This window comes from Gopherus flavomarginatus, chromosome 6 (genome assembly GCF_025201925.1).
Source record: "Gopherus flavomarginatus isolate rGopFla2 chromosome 6, rGopFla2.mat.asm, whole genome shotgun sequence".
Classification (NCBI taxonomy): Eukaryota; Metazoa; Chordata; order Testudines; family Testudinidae; genus Gopherus; species Gopherus flavomarginatus.
The window spans coordinates 71,839,118-71,864,127 of NC_066622.1; the positions used below are offsets into that span (position 1 = coordinate 71,839,118).

Below are 25,010 nucleotides of genomic sequence, written 5' to 3' on the forward strand. Positions count from 1 at the left end.
GCCTGTCACACCCTCCAACTCTGACCAACACCAGTTGCAGCTTCTCCCCTGTGCTCCGCCAGCATGCTGCTTCCCACATCTCCATCTGTCTTGTCTGCACTAGAAAGTTATACCCAGGGCTATCCCTAGGCATACACAGAAAATGCAGCTGCCTAGGGCACCAAATTACCCCAAATTTCATGGTGCCCTAGGCAGCTGCATGCTGCATATGTGGCAGAAACAACTCCAGCAACCAGCCCTATCTCTTGGCCGGCCGCCCACTGCAAGGGGCAGGACCATCCCTAGAAGGATGTGGGGCCCTAGACAACTCCCTCCGCCCCGTCTCTTAGTCTTCCCCCCTGCTTCACCCTCAGCCCACCCCTATTCTACCTGTTCCCCCAGTGACTCCACACTCACTGGCAGTGGTGGGAAGTGGAGCAACCCAGCCCCAGCCTGCTCTACTCTGCCAGCTCCAAGCCATGTCGCTTCACTTCCCGCCACTGGTGAGTGTGGGATTGGGGAAAGGACTGCTCATCATACTCACTCACCAGTGGCAGGAAGTGGAGCACCACGGTGAGTGTCGGGGGGGCACCTTCCCACAAGTCTCCTCCCCTAAGCGACACAGGGCCAGGGCGAGAAAAGTGGAGTGGGCTGGTCCCAGCCCTCCGTTAATCCCCTGGGTCGCATTGGGCTTGTGGGGCCCCCCAAAGTGACTCCTCACAGCTCCTGCCTCCTGGGCCCCACAGGCCTTGAGTGCAGCCTAGACCCTGGCAGGGGGGGAGCAGCCCTGCCTCACGGAGGCCTGGGGCCCCACACAGCCCCCCTATGAGTGGGCTGCATAGGGCACCCAAATGGCTAGGGATGGCCCTGGTTATACCACTTAACTATACCAGTGTGGTCATAGTGGTATATCCCTGAGTGTGGATGCAATTATACTGGTGTACAGGTGACCTACACCTGTATAGCTACTCCAGTATAGAAGGGAGAATAAACTATTCGGATACAGTGCACCTTTATGCTGATATAACTGCAGCCACACTAGGTTTTTTTTGCCAACATAACTAAATCAGTAACATATTTACCCACTGGGCATAGCTGTACCAGCATCACTGTGGAATGGTAATTAAGACTCAAATCTTGAGCATACAGAAAGCCTGAGATGCAAAGGGTGTATAATGGAATCAGTAGCTCCAGAGGTAGGTTGATAACAAGTTTTCTGGGCAAAGTGATTCAGGACTGGGAGTTGTATGAAGTCTGTATCAGAGGAGGAAAGAGTTTGGGATACTGGCTGTGCTGGATGGAGTGAAGGGGAGGTAATTAGGTAAAGTAGCTGTAACCTTAGTTTAGCCCAGCACAGAGGAAAGGACTTCCAAGATTGAATCGTATCTGAGAAAAAGGTATCTTTAGCCCTGTGTACCACTAACCTCATTCACCCCAGTGGCCATGAGAGCCTCTCTTCCCAGCTTCAGACATCCAGATGAGAAGCCCAGCCTCGCAGAAGAAAGAGATGATATTAAAATGGCTTCTTGTTCAGTACAGGAATTCACCAGCTCTATGGTGTGCTCTAAAAACAAACAAACAAACAAATGAACAAAAACCTGTGGAATATTGGCATTCAAATGAAAGATAAGCCCTACCCAGCTGCTCATATTCCCTTTGGTGGTTGTGGAGAGAGGAGAAGCTGGATTTCCATTGCTAGATCTTCACCTACCCATACAAATTTGGTTCTGTGTTGAATCCAGAAATGAAAAGGGTCTTGTAACAGATTGCAGGGCCCCACACAGGAATGCTGGGCTCTTCCACTGACTCATCCAATGTTAAGTCAGAGCACCTTCAAAGATGCAGAGCTATTTCTTCTGACTCATGCTGCTAGATGGGTACCAGGAATGTGTGTCTTTGAGGCCCAGGGAACTAGGTGTGGAGGCAGAGAGGCCCTGCAGGGAAAAACCTAGGAGCATCCAGATTTAGGAGAGCCAGGCCTAAACTGTGTACTTTGTTTACATCAGGATGGGAATTCCATTGGCCTGCCAATAACAGTGCTATTTCCAGGCTCATTCTGCATGTGGATGAAATCTTACAAATCAGTTTCATGACATTTGGGACAAGGAGGTGAAAATCTCATAAGACCTGATCTTGGGACACTGGACCCCAAATGGCAGAAGCTCTCCCAAAAGCAGTTCTGAAGGTTTCTGAACATGTCCCCTCACCTACATCCATTTCAGGTCCAATTGCACTCTGTGCTGGCCGTCTCTCATTCTGATTCAGGATGGGTTTGTGTTGCAAAATTTTGCAATCTAGATCTGGATTACAGGCCTTCTGGAGTATGGGAGGTTGTGGGTCAGGGCCAGCTCTAGTAAAATTGAGAGTGGACCATAGGTGCTGGAACTAGGGGTGCTAGGGGTTCTGCTGCACCCACTGACTTGAAGTGGTTTCCATCATATACAGGTTTTACAGCTTGATTCAATGACTCTCAGCACCCCCACTATACAAACTGTTCCAGCACCCCTGCTGTGGAGTGAATTGGTTAAAAACAAAACTCAAAATGTTTGTCCTTTCTAGAACTGACCTCAAACCAAGGCATTTTAAACGTGATGAGACTGGACTCCCATAGATCCTAAGGCCAGAAGGGACCACTGTGATAATCTAATCCAATGATACTCAGACTGAGGCTCGAGTGTCGCAAGTGGCTCTTTAATGTGTCTCCTGCGGCTCTTTGCAGCACATGATATTAAAACTCTGGGTGATTTCATTATTAACCAATCAGGATGCTTTTACTATTATTAACCAATGATAGATGATAAAATAATAATGCTCGGTCAGTCATCTTGCTGTAAGAATGATATATATATATACACACGCACAATATAAACTAAATATTTCCCCTGTCATACCATTTAAATATGAATCTATAGCACTACAGTAAATGAAACCATGAATTCACATGACTGTGGCTCTTTTGGGTAATGCTGATTGTTAATTTGGCTCCTGAAGCCCTGTGGTCTGAGTGTCACTGCTCTAATCTAACCTGTATAACACAGGCCAAAGAAGCTCAGATGCAAGAGGGGCTGTGCTCCCTGGCTTTCCATCCTGGCTCAGCTGGCCATATAGTTTGGATAATATTGGGATAAATATCTGGAATATCAACTGCTTTCCCAGGTCATTCATTGCTCCCTGGAATCCCATAGCAGTGCTTGTTGAGCTATCTGTTTCACTGGGATCCAACCAGGAGTGTCTGGTTTTTCTCTACAGAGTAATGTGAATAAAAATCCTTTTACAAACAAAAAGGATTGATAACCTCAACCGTTTCCTGGGGGCTTTCTGTGTGGAATTCCCATCTGTGTGAATGGGTGTGTGTTTGGATGTTAGCTAAAGAGAAGGCTAATTACCCTTTGCCTCAGTGGGTCTTGGTCAGGTTCATGGAAGGGGTCACTGAAATCAGCTGGCCCCAAATCTGGGGACATGCAGAACCTTATTTTCTGGCCATGGCTCATTGACCTGTAGGTGCTCCACAAGAATTCGTTTGACACGGAGGCTTTTCCCACCAGGTTGTTGTTTGGAAATCTCATTTGATTTGTCCGGTGTTCCTGCCAGGGCTCTGGGCACATAGCGGGCCAAATGGCACCTTGGTGCTGACTATGACTTATTACCATCTGATCACTGCTGGGAGGCCTGAGTGAAATGAATTGGTCTCAAGTCAGCTCCCAATAGGCAATTATCCAGGCAGGGCCGGCTCCAGGCACCAGTGGACGAAGCAGGTACTTGGGGCAGCCGATGGGAAGGGGCGGCATGTCTGGGTCTTCGGTGGCAATTCGGCGGCGGGTCCCTCAGTCCCTCTTGGACCGAAGGACCCGCCACCGAATTTCCACTGAGGAATGAAGTGGCGTGGTTGAGCTGCCCCTGAAGTGCCACCCATCGCGGCTTTTTTTTCTTCCCTTCACTGCTTGGGGCAGCAAAAAAGCCTGAGCCGGCCCTGTATCCAGGCCATGGAAACCAGCACCACAACATGCGCTACCTGCCCCGCTGATTGACAGTTCCAGAAGGGAGACCAAGGAATGAGTGAGCCAGGCAGACTTGCTTCCCTTCTGATTCCCAGAGAGGAATCTGCTAGGTTAGGGGTGAGGAAGACTGGAAGAAGCTTGCATTGATGCAGCTTGTGCCATATCTGTTCAGTGGATAAATAGAAGACTGCAGGCTTCAGACTATCCTTTCTGAAGCCTTCCACCAGCACATCTTTGTGTTTCCCCCTGCTTGCCCCAGGTATAAATGCTGAGTTGGTTCATAGTGGAAGGGTGACCTCATGGCTAAGGCTTTGACTCCTGTAGTTCAGAGAATCATGAGATATGCCTGTGTGACTGCCAGGGCTGGCTCTAGGTTTTCTGCCTCCGCAAGCGGTGAAAAAAAAATACCGTCTGCGCTTTGGTGGCAGCTCAATTGTGCTGCTCCATTCTTAGGCAGCAGTTCGGCGGCGGGTCCTTCACTCCCTCTCTTCCTCTTCAGCGGCACTTTGGCGGCAGCTCAAAGAGAAAGAGAGGGACTGAGGGACCTGCCACCGAATTCTCGCAAAAGACCCGGATGGGCTGCCCCAATACCAGATGGAGTGCCTCCCCTTTGTATTGGCCGCCCCAAGCACCTGCTTCCTTAGCTGGTGCCTGGAGCCGACGGTGGTGACTGCAGGCAAGTCATTTCAACTCTCTTTGCCTTAGCAGGGGGTCACACTTCCCTGCCTCATAGGGGTGCTGTGAGGCTTGATTAACATTTGCAAGGTGCTCAGATGCTACAGCCTGGCGACCTGACTGGTAACTAGATAGGCAGCATACAATACAGGCAAAGTGTATTACCAAGTTCTGGCTACATCTCTTCCTTCCTTCCATGTTAGGTTACATTTAGATGCTCCGTGGTGATTGTGCAAGGGCACCTGGCATCAGAAGGGGTGCTTCTCCTTGGCAAAGAGCACTTTTACATCTGTGAGCACTTTGTCCTCTCCCAGTTTGAAGAGGTTTATTGCACCAAGCACTGCTTGTCCAGGTGAGTCATTCTTCCCTTCCTGCAGGCACGCTTGGCTAAGCTCAAAAGTGATGCACTCGGCCTTTGGGAGCCCTTTGACTTCAGAGAGCTGCACAGGCTGTGCATCAGCACCGAGTGTGGCCCACTGTGCTTTTCTTCCAGCTGCAATGGTGCTTCTAATCATTAGGGAGGGACAAATGGCCAAAGGGGCTGGAGGTTCTGGTCCATGTGGAGAAGCACCTCAAAGTCAGAATGCTGCTCCAAACTTGGCCTGAGACAGGGCTTCTGGAGCTGGATGCTACCATTGCTTCCTGCATTTGACCCATCGGGAATGGCTTGTGGGAACCCACTTTCTCATGTCTGGTCCCAGCTGGAACCCAGAAGAAGAAAGGCAGCTGCAAAAATGGAAGTGGGTGAGAAAAATGAATCAAACTTTTGTGAGGCCTGAAGGCTCAGCGTGAGCTTTGAGTAAAGGTTTATATGTGAGTGTGTGGGAGGGGAGGGGTCTGATTTCATCCAAATCACTCCTGCCATTCTTAATAATAGCACCTCCATCCATGGGCTGAAGGTGAAACAGACCTGTGACAGAGAGACCAAGCGGCAGAAGGAGTGGAGTGTGAGCCAGGGCTGCAGTACAGACTGAGGGTTCCTGCACAGCCTCCACAGCTATGACCCTTCTGAGAGAGGCTGACAGCTAGCCATAGCATGGTATCTTCCCGTGCTCCTAGCCCACAAAGGCAGAGGGCTCTCTACGTAATACAGTACAGTAAAGTCTTGACTCAGGAATAAACCCCCTAACCCATCTGGATCCAGAGAAAGGACAAATGGACAGGAATGAGAGAATCTTAAAAGGAAGGACTTGGAGTCGTGCAAACAGCCACAGATGAGTTCTGTTGGGAGCCGCTCAGGGACCACATTCCAGTGTCTGCCTCCACCCCCAGCCTTGGAACAGCATGTAAAGACATCCTCGCTTATTTCAGATGCCTCAACAGGACATAAAGCCAAGGATAGTGCCTCAGTTACCTGGATTACATGGGGCCAGATTTCAATATCCTTACTCCTGTTGAATAGGCCTTACTTGTGCCATGAGTAGTATCACCGCAATCGATGGCACTACTTGACAATAAGGTACTTACTGCTCAGTGTGAGTAAGAATATCACAAACTGAGCTGAAAGGGACTTCCACCTTCAGCTGTATTGACCTTTCCCTGCTTTTCAGTAACAAGCATTTTCCAAACATCGTTTAGAGTGAGGAGTACTTAGCAATTAGAGTTGTTATACTGGATATGGCTATTATTTATATTACAGCACCACCCGAAATGTGCTAAGCATGTAGAGAGAGATAGAAAGACATAGCCCCATTACAGATGGAAATTATTCTCTTTTTCTGGTGTCGTTAAGTGTTGTTGGTATTTCCCTCTTCATCTCTCCCATCTTTTATTCATTTGCAACATTCTTTAGAAAAGTCTTTTGCTTTATTGGTTGATAAGTTCCTATTTCTTTCTCCAAGGCTGAAGGGATCATAATTAATACTTGGCACACTGACCCCATTTTTATGATTCTTGTGTAACCCTTCTGCCCCTCTGAGTTGGCAGCAACAAGGGCCGGGTTCAGTATCCAGGGGTTCCGTTTCAATAACCCAATGCCAAACCAGCTCGAGCCCCCACCCAGTGACCTGGGAAAATCTTACACACACCCCTAGGCGCCTCAAAGAGGCAATGCTTCCCCTCTCGCAAGCACAGAGTCTCGGTGTAGCAGAAAAGATTTAATACATGAGATAAACAACAAACACTAAATTGGGAAAAACACCTCTACTAGAGTTCATAGACCAAACCGTGAGCAAAGACCCACCCCAGGAAATTGGGCTGTGTCCTCTTTCCTAGGCTCTTGAGTCCAGCAACCCCCAAATCACCCACAGTCCCAAAAGTCTCTGTCCTGGGTCAGTGCAGCCCCAAAGTTCGAGAGTCTATCTGCAGAGGTCTCCCCCCCCCAGCCTGGTAGAAAGGGGCACCTTACGTGGTCCGGGGCCAACTGCCCTGCCTCTCCGTGGGTTCTGCTCCCGCCTTCTCCACGAACTGCTGCGCTTTACCAGCCGCTCCACTCTGCTCCTCCAGCCGTCCTCAGAAACTGCTCTGCTCTGCCAGCTGTCCTGTGAGCTGCTCCAGTTGTCCCGGCAAACTGCTCGGCTCTGCTCGCTCTGTGGGCCACCCCACCCGTCTCACAGCTACTCCGCTCTGCCAGCCACTCCGCTGCCATCAGCTGTCCCATGATCCGCTCCAGCTGTCCCCACAAACTGCTCCACTCTGCCAGCAGCTCTGTTCCACAGTATAGCTTTGGGCTCCCCACTAGTTAGCACAGTACTCAGTGCTCTCAGCTCAGTGATTTTAGCTTTTTAGTGATTTTCCGCTCTTAGTGATTCCAGCTCATAGTAGGGGAGCTCCAGTGCTAGTGCACCATTAGCCCAAAGTGATTTCAGCTCAGTAACCTGTATTTAAATTCCTAAGGGAATAAAAAAATCAACTCTGACATTCCACAGTGGAGAGAGGAGGGGGTGCAACTAGTGCTTCTGGCTCCACAAGGCAACTGCACCACCAGGCACAAATACCTATCCCCAGCCTCTCTCAATTCTCTGGGTTTTGGAACCCATGTCCCATGTCTAGCCAGTACCACCCAACTGAGGGTGAGCAATTTGTCACCAAGCAGTCCCACAGCTTGGCAGTCTGGGATAGGGTAGGCGTGCCTATGCAAATACACTCTCTGAAATTCTTTCCACCAGATGTCAGTGTAGAGCTTATCCTGACTCTGCTTACACTTGTTTTACTGAAAATGATCAATATTGAAAGTGGGTTTGTAGGCTGGCTTTCTGCTCATGCTCTGTGGATACATATGGGGGTGTTTGTGCTCAGAGTCCACTGGAAAGTGAGTGACTCATTGTTTTTACTCATTGACCATGCATCGATGGTTACTGCTTTACATCCACTTCCTACTGGATCAAATGTTAGTGACTCTGTATGATTGGGTGAATCAAATAGTGACCAGATTGGCTTCTGGGAAAACACTGTCTCATGCTTTCACTGGATTTCTTTTAAAGGATGTGATCATTTTGGACCCAATTATTATACCTCTCCTCACGCTGAGTAATATGTGAAGACCCTTTCAAGTCAATGGGACTATCTGAGAAGTAAGGTACTACCAAACGGGGGTAAAGATGTCACAGTGCAGCCCTTTGTGATCAGCAGCATCCCCTGGCCATGGCTCTATTTCATCCAGACCTCCATCTCCTCCCACCTCAACTATTGCAAATTCTTTCTCTGTGGACTTTTTTTTTTGTGTCACTGCTTTTCAGACAGCATGTACAGAATGCTGCTGCTGTCTACTTGCATGTCCTAAAAAGCATGATCACACCAAATGGACCTTCACGCTCCACTAGCTCCCTCTTTGTTTCAGGATCTAGTATGAAATTGCCTTCAGGGTGTTTGAAACCTTCCATGCTCTGGCTGAGATCACAGACCTTTTAGGATACCAGGCTCTGTAGAAACGTACATAAAGCCATTTGTGCATTACTGAAGGGTATTCCAAGACCACGTGGTGGTTGCTGTGTATAGGGTTATGCCCGAGGCTTTCCTCACATCCAGCATGTTTGTTGCAAAGGCCTTGCTTGTTCTTGTCCATCTCAAACACGTTTCTGTTTTTACCTCTTTCAGCATCACCGATCCATTTATTTTCAGCTTATGCCACAAAGAGCAGGGCATGGGAGATCAGACATGTTCCCGTTATGTGTACAGTGACATTAAAGAGATACATCTGATGCGCTTTCTTCTACAGGTAGGTGTCAATACGCCATGTTGTTTGGGAAACAGCTGCAAGAAAAGTGGTAAAATATGACCAGGAACCAGAGATGACCCCTACCTGCCAATAGTGGGGGCAGAGTGAAGGCAGCTGGCTTCAGCAGTGTTACTGAGCATGCTCAGTACAAGCCAAACAGCATATCTTGGGGTGGGAGGGGGGCTGTCATAAACAGATTGTTAAGGGTTAATGTCCCTTCTACCTGTAAAGGGTTACAAGCAGGGAACTGGACACCTGACCAGAAGACCAATCAGAAGACAAGATACTTTTAAATTTGGGTGGAGGGAAGCTTTTGTGTGTGTTCTTTGTCCGTTGTGTGTTCTTCTCTTGGAGGGTCTGACAGAGACCAGACATTACTACAGGCTCTCTAAGTTTCTTTTCAGATAGTAAGTAAAAACAGGCGGTTTAGGCTTTTTGATTGTTTTACTCTATTTGCAATTGTGGATCTGGCTGGTTAACTTTTATATGTGTAGTTGCTGGGAATATTTTGATTTGTAGTGGTACTGGGGGGAAAGTCTCTTTCTGGTGTCTGTAAGCTATAGGACCCTGTAATATTTACATCTTGAAGTTACAGAGATAATTCTTTACTTTTTCCTTTCTTTTATTAAAAGATTTCTTTTAGAGAACCTGATTGATTTTTTTCCCCTTGTTTCCCTTGTTTTATTCCAGGGGATTGGGATAACTCACCAGGACGGGTGGGGGAGACGGGAGTGGGGAGAGAGAGAATCTCTCTCTGTTTTCCTTGAATCTGTTTGCCTCTTTGTGGAAGGGAAGGGAGATGCTTCTCTGTATGGTGATTTAAGAGGTTGGATCAGTATCTCTCAGGATAGCCCAGGGAGGGAAATTCTGGGAGGGGGAAAGGTGGAGGAATGGTTTATTTCTCCTTGTTTTAAGAACCCAAGGGATCTGGGTTCTTGGGGTCCCCAGGGAAGGTTGGGGAGGTCAGAGTGCCCCAAAACACTATATTTTTGGGTGGTGGCAATGCTATCAGATCTAAGCTGGTAATTAAGCTTAGAGGATTCAGGTGCTAGTATCTCATTTTCTGAACTCTAAGATTCAGATCTGAGTGGGAATGCTATGACAGGGGCGAACATGACCCCCATGCCCCCCCCACTCCCTCTGCCAGGAACTATTTGCATTATAACGCCTAAGGATTGGACTTTCTCCACTCCCACATTACTGCTCTTGTCCCCATCTCTGCTTTGCTAGCCGTGGATGTTGGAAACTTCTGTCCCTGCTCGCCAAAGCATTAGCCCTGTTATTCCACTGTATGACTTCTCAGGAACTGAATCAGTATTACCAGGAAAGAATTGCTGTGGAGACGTGTCCCTTATAATTGAGGCCAAGATTTTCAAAAATAGGTGCCTCAGATCAGTCCACTAAATCCTGATTTAAGCTCCTAAACAAGTGGGCCCATTTTCAATAGTGCTCAGCTCCCATACACACCCAAAGAAGGAAAACACAGAGCTCTGTTGCTCCTACTCTTGTGGGATAACTTTTCAGCTAGTGAACCTGAACCTCTACTAGAGCTGAGTGAATAATGGATTTTTCCATTTGAGGAACAACTCGAAAAATATGAAAAAAAAATTAGTTTGGTTCAAACTGAAAGAGGAATCTTTTTGGGATTTTATTTTATGGTCAAAATGAAAAAATTAAAAAATAATTAGAGTAGAACTAATCATTTTGTGTGACCCAAAAATGTTTTTTTCGCCCACGTTTCATTTCCTTTCAGGCTGTTTTTCAAGTGTTTTTCACCTATTTCTTTTAATTAGCTACATTTCTCAACAGAACCGCATTCTGTTTCGGAATGTCAAAATGTTTTGTTTTGAAATCATTTAATTTTTTTTCAGACAAAACTTCTAGCCAGATTCAACCCGAATGTAGGAATACTCTTAGTGCCCCCCCCAATGCATTTTTTCATAAATTTACTATGCAGCCAAAAAAAAAATCTCTGGCTCCAGTCATTATGGCTGTAACTCCTTTGCCTTTAGTAGAAATACATCAAGGTTGCCCATTCAGTTCACTCTGTTTTAGCCTTGATCTTGCAATGAGAATCCCACCAGAAGTCCTTTCAGAATCAGACCCTTAACTTGCCATAGAGCATTTGTGAGTTGTTTGTTGCGATCACTGCTTTCCTATTGCCTCTTGTCTTATACTTAGATTGTAAGCACTTGGGGCAGAGGCTGTCTGTTCTGCGTCTGTGCAGCACCTCACACAGTGGACTCGTAGGTGCTATTGCAGTGGAGATAATAAATAGTATTAATGCTTTTACTATAGCCATTGGAAAAAATAAATTGATCTGGCCCAGCATAAATAATAGGTTTATAAACAAATTGTCTATATCATGGGGGGGAGACAGCAACTTTAATCACTAAAAGATTCTCTAAATAATAGCATAAACTCCACCCAATTTAGAGGAGGTGTCTCATAGGTTTTCCTTTGAGCTTGATTCAGAGTTTAGGAAGGGGTGAACTTTCTTGGTAAAAGAGCTGTTTTAACTAGTTGATGGGCCAAAGGTTTGGAGTTTGCGTTTGCTTCTTGAACTTTCTCCAGCCTGTTGGACCTTGCATATTGGGCTGGCTATATTGTGAAAGTCACCTCTCATAGGCTGGTTATATTGTGAATGTCACGCCTTGTTTTCCCACCCGCACAGAGCTCATTACAAAATCTGGCCCTTAGTGCTGAAAACCATGTAAAATTGGGCAAACAATACGTTTCTCTCTGCTATGCTCACCCCTTGCTCCGGGGGTCTCCACGGTGCAAATGGTTTATCCTTACAGGAGATCGCCTTGGAAATATTCTTCAAAAACGGCTATTCCAAGTTTCTCGTCTTCCACGACAGCGACAGGAATAAAGCCTTTAAGAGGTAATTACTGCTTCAGTCTGGCGTATTAGCACCAAGGTCACAGCAGCTGGTATTGTTTTACGCTTGCGGCACCATTCCCCTCCATTCACGTGTCTCCCAAACAGCGACCCTAAGGGTTCACTCTAAAATTGCAGCTCCTGGGTCTTTGGATGTTTCCACTTAAGCATGAAAAACATAATTTCTTCTGGCCAATGTCATTTTCCCCTTGCTAAGCTGTAATTTTTTTGGAGCATTGCTTATGATTTTTTAGTATTAGGTACATAAGATGAGTTTGGTTCTCTGGCCTTTACTTTAAATCTTTGGCATAAATAGAGCTGACATGACTTTTTAAACAGTGGCGCTTTTGTTTGGGAGAGAAGGCTTTTCTTTTATAGCTGCCTTGTCCTGGTGTCGTTTTCCCTTGCTGACGTTAGAGTATAAAGTGGATGATTTGCACATTGCTTTCTATCAGCCACTTTAATTTAACCACGATGGCCTGGCAAAACTGCAACTCTGGTAATAATATTGGGTATAATTTGGCTGTCCTTACCAAGGCAGAACACTCATGATGCAGAAATTCCCAGGTGAAATTCTGTGGCCTAGGTTGATCATTATGATCATTTAATCTAGTGGATCATAATGATCCCTTCTGGCCTTAAAATTTATGCGTAGGCCCAATGGAACTTTGCCTAAATAACAACTGCAGGTTCTGAACCATTCTTCCTATCTCAATTCACCTTGCTGTTTCAGTTAGATAGGGAAACCTGCCCTAAAATGCTGCATAGTATAGCCATTGGCAATTAACCGGCAGCCAGATTCTACCCCAGAAGCAACAGCATTTTAGTGATGGATGAAGTTCTTCTTATCTTTGTTGACTGAATATCAGTTCAAGGCATCGATTCAGGAAGCACTTAAGCTGAAGACCATCCCTATCCAGGACAGCATGTAAATGCCTACTTAACTTTAAACATCGCAGATGTCCCACTGACTTGAAGTGCTGTCCTGACTGTAAGGGGTCTCAGTTTGTAAAGTGCTTTGGCATCATTTGGGATTAAACCTCAGTGATTATTACAAGTAATGGTCTTTTAAAGACCATGTTGATTTATTTTCTCCTCTCTGTTTAGATTTTGTTCGTTGCAACCTGTTTTGAAGGCAAAAGGAATAACTGAAGAATCCCTGAATATAAGGTAATAAGCCGGAATCATTCCCAATCGTTCTGATAGTTGTCTGCAGTAAATGTAATTTTTGTTCTACTTTAACAAAGGACACTATAAATTGACTTTTTTTGTTCCCTTTAAAGCCTATTTCGAGTATTCAGAGGCATCCCAAAATCTCCCCAAAGCATTCGGCTGTAAAATATCTTCATTACAAAGGCATGAGGGATGCATTAAGTAGCTGTTATCCATAGTTAATTAATAATGATTATCTTCTTAATATGACTTTATTGGTAAACTCTTATGTAGATGGTTAGTGTGGGGAAGAATAGGGAACAGACAGTCTATGATGTGAGGTTAGAGAGCTAATCCATAATGCTGCTGCATAATGGCATCTTTAGTGGGCAGTTAGAGCAGACAGTGACAGATGTGCCTAGTGCACAGTGATGCTGCAGAACCTACTATAACAGCTTCACAATAGAAATCCCAATGTGCTGCCCCTTGCCAAGTGGGTTTATTTCCAAGCACAGAGTGATGTGGCTGGGCGAGTATTCTGTGCTGATCCTGAATACCTGCGTACCCAGAACTTCTCTTGAGCTGGATGCCCAAGGAATACTTTCTTAGGCTCCTAATTGGCATCTTCATGGTGACCCTCCCATGGGTTGACAGCTCCTTTTGATTTGGATAAACACTCAGAAGTTTGGACGATTCTCTTAATCCACCAGATTGCTTGGGCTGGAAATCTCCCAGGAAGAGCCACTTCGATTACTTCCTGCTTGCCCTCTTCCCAGGTTCTAATGCAGGTCACTGGGCCCCAGACCATGCAGAGCTTTGTACACTATAGCAAATGGCTAAAGCTGTTCCTGAAAGGGAACCAAAACTAGTACAGAGCCATGAGAACAACTTTTAAGTTGTGGAGGGGTCCCAAATAGTTAACAGTGTTGAGACATAAATGATCACCAAGGGGCACGAGCATCAGCAGCCCATTGAGATGAGAGAGGTTGTGCCTCTCTGAGCAGTTGCCCCTCATCCTTGTCAGGCTCACATAGGTGTCTCCATTGGTTACTCTCAGATCACTGGTTTTAGATTTACAGTTACAGAGTTACTTTTTTGGACTTGAAAGCTGACACTCCAGAGCGAGAAGGCAGCTTAAGACAAGTACCACCAGTCCCGGTCCAGGCTGAGCCCTGTTGGGACTAATGTGGGTCTCTGAGAAACCCAAAGAAGATCCTAGAGTCAGTATGGAGCAGCACGTTCCACTCTGTACTGGACGACTGATATCTTTAGACAGAATGAAACAGCCCAAGGGCTGGTGCTGTAGGAATAGATTTATTCTATGTTTTCCTAACACTCATCAATCAGTAATTTTCCGAACCCTCCCGGATCATGTCTTCATGACCTTTGGGCTGGAGTTGGGCTCAAGGGTAGGTAAGAGAAGTATGACTTGTGTTAGGCCTTATCCTTGCTGAGGTTTAAGGAGCCTTACTCTGCCTGTGTCTGAATCTTGGAAGCACAGTTGAGCACAAAGGGTTTTTAGTCCCCATGAGGATCTGCCTGGAATGTTATCCCCTTGAGGGGAGAGGACCTCTTCTACATTGTTCCCTCTGAGGAATGGGGATAGAAGCTTGGCACAGCTCTCTCTGGGCCACGCTGTAGTGTGAGCTGACAGACACCAGACTCCACATGCTTAAGTGAAGGATTAGAGAGAACATCCTCCTACCTGGAAATGCTTTCTCCATGCACAATGGTCTTGTACAAAACTGGTAGATACTGGGCCAGATCCTGGAGACCAGTCCTTCTGCCCAGTACAGCTCAGGGCCATAAAGGAAATTTTGAGCAACCTTTATGCCTGTCTGGCCTAGGGTTTTCCAAGTCATGCTAACTGGTCACAGCCCTTCAGGGGACTGAGGACAGTTGCTGATAGGCTTGATGAAGCAGTTTCTTGACCCTGGTTGGTGGGGGAAGAAGGGTTACAGGAGCCCTATGTCACTTGGAGGTTTAATTACACTGCAGAAATCCCCAAAGCAGGTGGGACAGGAGTCAGGATCTGGCCCATGGTATCTGCTGGTAAATAAAAGTCAGGAACCAAGCATGCTCTTTCACCTTTATTTTTCTGCACTTCTATTGCTTTGGGGCCCATTCACTGGTTTAGGAGAAACAGCAGGTCCTCTCCACCTAACACTGAGCAAACCCTTAAATGAAGAAAACTGCGGTAAGGGGAAAAGCTGTTTATTGGTTTGGGCTGGACGCTGTAAGAGTTGGATGGACAGACTCTGTGACACTGCCACCTTCACCGCCACTCCGCTTGGTTATCCTTTGCCGTGGAGTTGGGCGTCATGAGGGAAGAAAAGTTTGGCTTCCTCAGAGAGGTGGGCACTGCGTTCTTCAGCTTGTTCAGCTTGTCCCTCTCCTCCTGGCACCTCTTCAGACAGGGGCCACACAAGTCTTTCTCATCCACCAAGTACAGGGCTTCGATGCGCTTGATGGTGTCAATTAACAGTTCCTCCTCTGTTGGTTGGGGGAAGGGGTTCCTCTTCACGTTCATCTTCTTGAGCTTGGGGAGCTTTGCAACACTGTTAGGTATGGTTGTCAGGTAGTTGTCAAAGAGGCCCACTTCCTGGAGCTCCTTCAGGGCCCCAAGGGTGGTGGGGAGATTGTTGATCTGGTTCAAGCCCAGGTTGAGGGTGCGCAGGTTCTTCAGCTGGCTCAGCTCCACTGGCAGGCTCTTGGTGGTCAGCTTGTTGTTGCAGATGTTGAGGTAGAAGAGGTTCTGGAGCATGCCGATCGTCTCCGGCAGCTTCTCGATCTGGTTGCTGTGCAAGTCCAGCCAACGCAGGTTTTGGAACTTCTCAATGAAGTCTGGGATTTTCTTGATCATGTTCCTGCTCAGATCCAGCTCGTCCACATCAGCCAGCTTGAGGATGCACTTGGGGAAGGTGGTGATGCCCATCTTGCTCAGGTCAAGGCGGCGTTTCCCATCAAACGTGATCTTGATGCAGTTTTTGGCGACTTTCAAGGTGACCTTTTTCCCTTTGGGGCCTTTTGCTTTCCCCTTGGCCATTTTTCCGCTGGGGAAGAGAAATAGGTCAGATTATGTCAGGAAGGAGTATTCAGATGGAGGGGCCCAAGTGAAATCTTCTGAGGCTGCTTGCTGCTAAACCCTGGTTCAGAATAAAAAGTGACCTTGTTAAAAGTTAACACATAACCACTGGACTCTTTAAAGTCACAACATTTCCCTTAGGGGCATGAGTTCTCCACCTAGAGGGCATGATTCCCAAGAGTGTCATACATATGTGTCGGGGTCATGACCCAGTGCAGAGGAGGTTTTGAACCACTGGTCTGTGGTGTCCCATGGTTTTAGTGATGGAGTATGGGGACTCTGGAGCCTTTCACCACTAGGGTGCTGGTTTCAGTCCAGCCTGTGCTGATAGGGGATAAAAATGATTGCCATCCATTAGCTCTTTGGTGGCCTGTGTGAAATAAGTGGTGGGTCTCAGTCCAGCCCCCAGGGGGCACTTGTTCATCTCAGAAAAACCCATCGCTCAAAAAGGTATTAATTAGATCAGACGCTTTGGAGACCAATTGGCCATACATACTCCTTAGACAGCAAGTGTGTAGCAGCGCCCTCTTCCCTCGATGCAGCCTCGTTACAAAGGCTGGGCAGAGGGACCAGGATTGGGCCCTAGGCCCCCACTCAGCAAAGCACTTATGTACTTTAGGCACGTGCATAAGAGCTTTGCTGAACTGGGGCCTTGAGTCGTCGTCAAAGTAAACATAATAACAGAGCTAAATCCGACGCTACTTTGTACACCTTCCCATTTCCATTGACTTTAACAGTGCTACAGCCAACGTACATCTAGACACAATTTGATCTAAAGCTTTACAATGAAATTGTTACCTTGGGACCATAAAAGAGACTTTTAAAGACAAGAATGCCTGTGTTCCCTAAACAGCACCCACAGCTGCCCTTCCTGTATGCAGAGAGATGGCACTGCCCAGCAGGGACGCTGCAGGTAGAGCATACCCCTAGGGAGCACAGGAAAGAGTGTCCTAGCAGTTCAAAATGCTTTGAGATCAGCTGAGAGGAGATGCTACAGAAGGGCAACAGAAAAGGCTATAAAACCCTTATAAGGCCTGATCCAATGCCCGTTGGAGTCAATGGAAACCTTTGGCTCTACCTATTGTGACACCGGTGGGCAGATTTTCCAAAGACCTCTCCACCCAGATACTATGGTGACAGTCGGCAGTATAAACCCATAAGGCAGAACATCCATCTACCTCTAATTGTGGAGCACTTCTGAAAATCCAGCCCATTCAGGGCTTTGCTGAACGGAGGCCTAGGTGGCTAATAATACACTGCAATCGCAGGGATGTCATTAGTAGGTGAGGTCATCAAAGGTAACTGACAATACACATCAGCAGTAAAAGAAATAGGAGAATTCACTGGCAAGGAGCGGCAGTGACTGTAGCTGCTGGGGAGCTGAGAGGAGCACAGGTTACGGCTGGCTAATCTCCAGCTGATCCGGGTGCTCCTACATTTAATTGTAAAGAGTCAAATCACGGCTTTGATGAATGATTGTTTGGGAAGCAATATGGATTTGTCTACAATACACTTCTCCATTAGAAAGGCTTCATTACAAACCCTTCAGGCTTTTTGGCTACTCATTAATCATGTGCAAGTACATCAAAAGGGAGCTCAGACTGAAGATAAGACATATCGACTCCTTTCAATTATATGCCGTAGCCCAAAACAATGCAAAGGCAGTGTATCTGCGTCAGTCACGCGCACCCTGCCAGGCCTTCGGAAGTGAGACAGACTGTTCAGGAAATTTGGGAAACAGCACCAGGTTTCAATCTTGCTGAGAGCTGAATGCATCTTTTGACCACTTTTATTTTTAATAGTGTTAGATAGATTTCAGTGCCTTTATCAGCCTAGCCCCATACACACCCATCACTCTATCTATCTATTATGCTTCTCTACCCTGGTAGTCTTTACTGCATTGATCTTTACCCACCCCTATGAGGTAAGGCAGAGATGTTATCCCCATTGTACAGATGGGGAACTGAGGCACAGAGAGACTAGGGGACTTGCCCAAGGTCACACAGGAAGTCAATGGCATGGCAGAGACTTAAACTCTGGTCTCCCATATCCCAGCAATCAAAGTGTATGTATTGGTGTTAGCCCAGGAGAGAGGGGGTGGAGTTAATCTCCAAGGAGAGCAAGGGATGATGTCAGGATAACCACAGAGAGCCATGTTCATCCCTAGTGACACTCCACTGACTGTAGGAGATGAATTTTGGCCTCATCCTTCCCTGTGTTACTCATAACACCGCCGAGTCCAAGCTCTGGGCCCAAGCTGCATTGTCCTGGGGAGAGGCTAGGAGGGGGTGGTACCCGGACCCTGGATGCTCTAGGAGGGGGACTTTCAAGTTGACCTTTCAAGTTTCCCTCAAATTATCTCCTCAAGGGTGAGGGCTTTCAGGGCCTCCAGAGAAGGCAGGCAGTGTGGCTTCCCAACCCAGCTGATCCTTATGGGCTGTGGAGAAGGGGTCACCCAGGATCCTGTGTAGGATGTCAGTGCTGCCTCTCTGGTATCCTTCCCCAACCCCCGTGGCAAAGCCTTCACTATGGCTGTGCAGTAGGGTATTAGCAAGTCATCCAAGGACAAACTTGCCCCTCTAGGGCTGGGCTTCTATTCCCATTTTGATTTCCAATAAGACAGGCCTTTGTCCTTACTGCATTGCTGCCCCCTCATGCTAGGAAACTGCCTGCCTGCCTGGCTGAGCAGAGGAGAGTTTTGTGGAGCTGCCTTGGAGGCATCTCTCTGTTGCACCATCACGAAAGTAGCTGGAGGGTGCCCAAAAGAGAGGATGGAGAGAGGCTGATGCTGCCCTCAATGACAGCTGTTTGCTGACGTGTGTGGTGTTACATAGGCATTGCTACGGGCAGGGTCTGGCCCCCAGACTAATTCAGCCTGAATGCTGCTCCTGACAATAAGAGATTTTAACAGCCAAACCCGATTCCTGTAAGAAATTAGGGCAAAATCCTCTCCTGACTGTGCAGGGGGAGCAGTGTCAGCCACATGAGAGATCTCCGAGCCTCCTGTAGCACAAGACAGGTTCAATCAGCGCAGCAAGGAGCTGTGTGTGGCAGGGCCCACCTTACACTGCAATGAAAGATGCAGCTAGCAACCCCCCTTCAGGCACAGCCTGTGGACTCTGCTGCAGACTTCTATGCTAGTGTTCACTTGGACTCCGGGTTCCAGTCCCACCCAGGCAAAGAGGCTCTCTGTATCCCCGCCCCTTGTCATTAATGCTGGTTGACTACAGCAGGAGTTAGTGGGTGCTATCCATCTTTGGGAACAGTAGAGGGAACCAGAGTGCAGACAGAAGGTGGCTGTGGCTGTTACTTGAATAATGAATCCAGTTTAACTCTTCTGGGTGCCTGTGCATCGATGCCTCTGGCTGGGTCATTTGTAGGGATTGAATTTGTGACCTTTGGGGGCTGGATGCATAAGCCTCATTTGCTCAAGCTAAAGAACCAGCTACATTCGCTGAAAGGCAGCAGCTGACTCATGAACTGCATTATGTGATTCGGAGGGGGACAAAGACACGCGCTGGGTTAACATGGGTAGTACTTGGGTTCAGATTTGTAAAGGTATTTAGGTCTCTATCTGCATCTTTAGGCATCTTAAAAAATATGGCCCATCATTGCTTCAATTAAAAGGCAATATGCCCCCTCCTCCCCCTGCGTGCATCCCCACCACAGGAACTAGCTCCAGGGAGCATCTGGAATCTCTGAGAGATGTTTCCTTTGTAGTAACGTAATGGCTGAGTTTCATACTTACAACAACTGTGATTTCTGAACCCACCAGCAAGACTGAGCATTAGAGCTCTTCTGAAGTTCTGGGGTAAGGAGGCAGCCCAAATGGGATGGAAAGCTTTCCTCTCCGCCCATGGTAAACTAATTAGCAGCCTTTCACAAGTCTGCGGTTGGAGATAATGGGAGCTTCTTTAGCCGTGTCTGGGTCTGGTTCGAGCTGAATAAAAGGGCTCCAACTCCTTAGCTATTGACATTAAAAATTCAGGAATGGCAGGGGACAGCCTGTGGTGGCTGTTAATTATAAATATTCAATATCACAATTACACTCCTGGGGAGGAGCTGGAGAGTTCGGGCTGGAGACTCACGCCCTGCCACCTGAACAAAGAATCGGGAACACGATGGAACTTTCTTTTAGCAAACTTTCTTTCTTTGATCATCCTTTGTGTTCTCCCTCTGAGTTAATGTGGAACCTGGGCCTAGGCAGCACTGCTGGAGGTGCTGACTTGCCAACGAAGCTCCTGACCATAAAACCCCTTTTTATCCATATTCCCTGGCTAGATTGGGCCTTTAAGGCACAGGGCTGAGTGGCAGAGGGTGCGGAGCTGCACTGCCTAGGGTGGTTGTGCTTCTTTGTTGTCAAACCTATCTCCCCATTGTTGCATGCAGAACGGTGATGCACAGGATGCACCTGATGCATAAGGTGTGTGTTTAGGTTAGAACCTTGGCCCTGCCTCCTTTGGGGTGGTGCAGGAAGGGAAAAGACCTTATGCTCCCTGAAGCATTGGGACTATGATGCAGGGTGTGTAATGGGTGGGGACTCCTTGTTCCTTCCCAGCCCCTGTGCAGGGCCAGGTATATGACATAGCTGCTTAGACCCCTCTGATAGGTGAGTGGGAGCTGAACTGTCCCTAGCCACCAGGAGAATGCAGATTCTCTCTTGGTCCTGATGCTCTCTGTGCTGCCCCATCACCAGTCTCCCCTTTCTCAGCAAAGCGCTTGGGGGAATCAGCCCCTCTGCCTAGTCACCTCCCACAGAGTACTTCGTAGAGGTCTCCCCACTTAAGAGTCTCCTCCCACATCAGGCTCCCTGAGCCCAGTGCTGGCTTGGTCTCTGGAGCTTGCTCAATAAATGCTCTTTCTCTGGCTGTGGCAGTGACTCCTCCTCTACACCAAGACTCCTTCATCTCCCACAAATCCCGTGGGGTGCATTTCTGCTCCTTCCCCTCTGTGCCACCTTTGACCTTAGCTACCACTTGACACTGCTTAGGCTCACTCAGCTGTACGTATCTTTCAAGGCCTTTAAGGACTACTTCCTTTCCATCTTCTTTGGTCTCTTCCCATCCCCCTTCCTGTGCTGATTTTAGTTCATCTTCTTGGGGCAGATGACATATCCATAACTGGATCACATGGCTGGTGCTACGTAAATAATAGCCATACAGGTACGGAGCCCATGGATAAATCTTTCCCTTTCGTGTGTGGTAACTTAGACTTGCCAAATACAAGAGATCAGCTACTTGTTTGCTTTGTGCCTAGACGCTACAGTGACTGGGCCTATAGACTGACCTGAGATTGATACAAGATCAAAAGCCAAACCAGGTGCCGTTTGTGTTTTGCATTATACCCTTTGCGCACTAGCTGGCAGGTACTGCAAATCATAGTAGGATTCATTTTCCTGCTTACTGTTTCTTGTTGTCGGCTACAACTTAATATGAAGGAGAGATTAATTCACTGACTCTCTTAAACGTGGTTTCTGCTAACAGGGACTGGTTTAGATTAAATGGATCCTGTTTGCAAGCAGGAACTGCAGCTCCCTTTAAATTCCCTTAATTTTCCACACTGCTTCAGAACAACCCTGTTAACCTGCCGCACAAACACTGACACACACCCCCCCCCCCCGAAAAACGTAAAGAATATGTCATCTAAACAAGTCTCTGGAATTGCGACGGTGCTGTATAGAGCTGTTTGAGATCTTACCGGCTGGCATCTAGGAAGCATCTACGCCAGGCGCATACACATCGCAAGCTGCCTGCTTTGTCTGTGCAGCAGAATGAGCTTCCATGCTCTGTCAGTGTGCAGTTGTCTTCTATGTAGTCTTCTCTGAATAGTGAATTAGTCCTTCTCCTGGGTTTGTAAATAAAACCCCAGTGTGCTGGGGAAGCCTGGGCAGATTTGCTTTCCACAGGCCTGCAAATTCTAAAGTCAGACTTCCTTTTTTTTTTTTTTTAAATGGCAACCTTTCAAGAAATCATTGTTTGTGTGTGTGTTGGGGGTGGGGGGGAAGTGTTCTAAGGACTTACCCAGCTACAGTGTCACCCTATTCAACTCTCCTTCCACAGCCTGTGAAACTTTTGTTCCTAAGCAACCAGAATCCCAGGTCCTTGGAGATCATTAGCATAATGTTTTGTTCCAACATGCAGGTTCAGACAAGAGCCGGAAAGGACTCAGCAGCATGCAGGTCCTGGAAATGTCAGATGTGGATTTATGCAGAGAAGGAGACCATTGCAACTGGATTAGGAAAGGAGAAGGGAATTGAACTGTTTGTTAGCTGGGTGCGTTAGCTGTGGGTTTCAGTTATTTGGCCATTTCATCAGACTCTGCTGTAGTGCAGGTGAGAGTTGTTTGCAATGTGTAGTTCTGATCTTACAACACTTATAATGCCATCCCCTATGTTGATCCATGGCAACCCAGCTAGACGAGTAGACACAGCAGGGAGTAGACATGGCACAGAGAATGACCACAAAGTATCCCCAATGCTGCAGCAGTTGGTATGAGCTGCTGTCTGTATGCAGCTGCCTCTGATCCCCTCGGAACAGAGTTATTCATTCCATTATGCCTCCCTGGGGAAGCTTCTCTTATTATGACATGTGAATTTACCATAATTCTTCTCTTAGGCCTAGGGTAACAAGCTTGTGCTTCCCGTGGCCGGGTATGATGGCTTCAAAGTGGAACCAATAAATCACTGAGGAAAAGAAATAGCTGTAATTTAAATATGTTGTGCAAGGGGCTACCGGAGGTGCTGTCTTTCACGTGAGGTGTAAAACCAGGGAACTGTTTGAAATGTGTAGTCATTAAAGATCCCAGGATGGTCTGGGCATGAAAAGGTTTAGTGTTAACGCTGGTGTAGTTGCCAGGTTCCAACACCGGTGAATATAGTCCACCTACATCCCACTGCTAGTTATGGTGTACACGGTATACTTGACTGCCTGTGCGTCTCTGCACTGGATGCTACATTTCAGTAGTGGAAAAGGTACCCCTATGCCTGTATCAGTTTGTAAAAGGCCTGTGGTGTCAAAGGCATTCTGTAAATATAAGATATACCTTTGTACCACTCAGGGGTCTCAGCACAGTCTGACCAAAATGAGTTAAACCTCAATGAGTTAAGCCTTGTGAGGTGGGTTGATAGCATGACCCTCATTTTGTGAAGAGTTAAACTGAGGTACAGAGCAGTCATTATCCAACTCGGGAATACAGCCAGAGTCTTGTCACCTATCAAATAGGAATGATATTTCCCTAACTCTCAGGGAAGGGTTGGGAGGCTAATTTGACTGATGTTCATAAAGCACTACAAGATACTCAGGTGGAAGGTGCTACAAAAGTTCAAGCTTTTAAATTCTTATTCTTATTATTTACATATTCCATATTTTCCCTCCATCATTGGAGTGGTGGAAGAATATCAGGGACAGGTAAACTGGAACAGTCAAATAACAGCAACCTTGCATCACTGCCCTTGTGTCACCTAAACTGAACCTTGCTGAGGCTTGAGGAAAAGCTGGCTAAGTTTAAAGGGAAAGCAATTATTTCCATGCACCTCTGCTCTTCTTGGTCGGTGCAGGAAGCAGAAGTTGGATTGTTGATATTCCAGGGAAAGGTCTGATTGTAGAGTATTCTCAACTCAATGTTGAGCAGGTAAATACTGGGAATTCCTCAAGGAAGCTGCTGCTTATGAGAATTCCTACCCTATTTTGCAGACTTTAGAACTTCAGATAGTTGAGTAAAAACAACAGGAGTGAAATCCTGGCCCTACTGAAATTAGTGGGAGTTTTGCCATTGACTTCAACAGGGGCAGAATTTTACCCCAGGGCTTTGATGAAACCTTTTGAGCTTTACCCAATGCTAATGCACAGAGAGCTCTGGCTGGCTGTAACTAGAATGAGGCCACAGGCTGATCTTCATCGGATAGGGATTAATTAATCACTCCATGGATGGCCCAGGCAAAGGTAAATCATCGTGAGCAGACATACGTGGTGCTCAGATATTGCAGTGGTTAACACCCTAGAAATAGCATACAGTAGATGGACACTTCTGTTGAATCCATGTAAACTCACCCCCTTGGAAAAGTTCAGCTATTTATGTTTATAAAGCTCCTGTCCCCCTTTCCTTTTCAGCATTAGCCCTGGATTTTGTGTTAAGTGCACTCACTGCTCTGTGGTAGCTGCTGCTGATCTACTCTCAGCCTGCACTGTGTTAGCTGGGGAGATGTTGGCTGGAGACACGCTGTTTGATGAAAGATGGTCAGGGAAGTGGGAGGAATTGTCTTGACCATCCCAGGCCTGTGGTCAAAGTTCTGACCTCTGTGAGTCATCATGTTCTGGCACAGAATTCCAGAATCTTTGAGACTGGGAGGGGCTATCAAGTCTAGCCCTCTACATCCCAACAGGATATGCCTGAGATGGGACTATCTAGACTTACCTTTGAATACCTCCATGAGGATGGCTGACTTCTCAATCTCTTTAAATTCTACAGCAACCACTTAGAACTGTGTGACACAGGCAGAGGTCTAAGTGGCCCCCAGAGAATCCCCATTAGCTGTTAGGAATATAGGACCTATGACACACAGCTTAACAATTCTGTTTCTATCCACTAAAAGGCAGTGGTATACCTGTGTAAATATATGTACACTTGGCCAATTGATTGCAATATCTAATATTTTAATCTCCCCCATAGAGTGGTGCCTCTTTAAAACTCTGAAGGACTGAGGGGTGCAGCAAGTTCATACGTTGCAGAGCTCCTTCACAATTCCCCACCAAAGGGTTCACCACGGACCCCTGATTAATGCCAGCAGCCCGGGCACCCCTGCCCTCTCATCCACCCCTATGAGAAGCAGGTTGATCCAATCCTGCCTGCCAGCTGCTAAAACCCAACCTGATCCCTCCGTGACAGGTTCCCTAATCCAATCCCCCTACAGCCTCATAACCTGACCATAGGCAAGCTCCTTAACCCCTCTCCCCCTCTCGTAGCATACAGTCTGCTTTCCTCCCTTCCAGAATGTGCTAGCCGAGACGATGCACAAAATTCTGCAAAACCTGCACATAGGAACGTGAGAACTGTGTGACAAATGGCAGGTATTTATAGTACCCCA

The 25,010-nt window shown here is 47.1% G+C and overlaps 2 protein-coding genes across 5 annotated transcripts in view; one reads left to right on the top strand and one right to left on the bottom strand.

Moving 5' to 3' along the window:
• WDFY4 (WDFY family member 4) overlaps nucleotides 1-25,010 on the top strand; it is a 257,556-nt gene that overhangs the window by 169,540 nt on the left and 63,006 nt on the right. For all 4 annotated transcript variants that reach the window (XM_050959877.1, XM_050959876.1, XM_050959875.1 and 1 more), the window contains 4 exons: nucleotides 4,856-5,004; nucleotides 8,688-8,808; nucleotides 11,610-11,695; nucleotides 12,799-12,861. In XM_050959877.1, coding sequence (XP_050815834.1) covers nucleotides 4,856-5,004; nucleotides 8,688-8,808; nucleotides 11,610-11,695; nucleotides 12,799-12,861 — 419 coding nt within the window. The remainder of the gene's footprint in view (nucleotides 1-4,855; nucleotides 5,005-8,687; nucleotides 8,809-11,609; nucleotides 11,696-12,798; nucleotides 12,862-25,010) is intronic.
• On the bottom strand, nucleotides 14,690-21,864 carry LRRC18 (leucine rich repeat containing 18). Its single transcript, XM_050960325.1, has 2 exons — nucleotides 21,626-21,864; nucleotides 14,690-15,989 (listed from the first exon to the last, which is right to left on the bottom strand). Exon 2 carries the CDS (start codon nucleotides 15,887-15,889, stop codon nucleotides 15,119-15,121), a length of 771 nt encoding a protein of 256 aa, XP_050816282.1. The 5' UTR covers nucleotides 15,890-15,989; nucleotides 21,626-21,864; the 3' UTR covers nucleotides 14,690-15,118.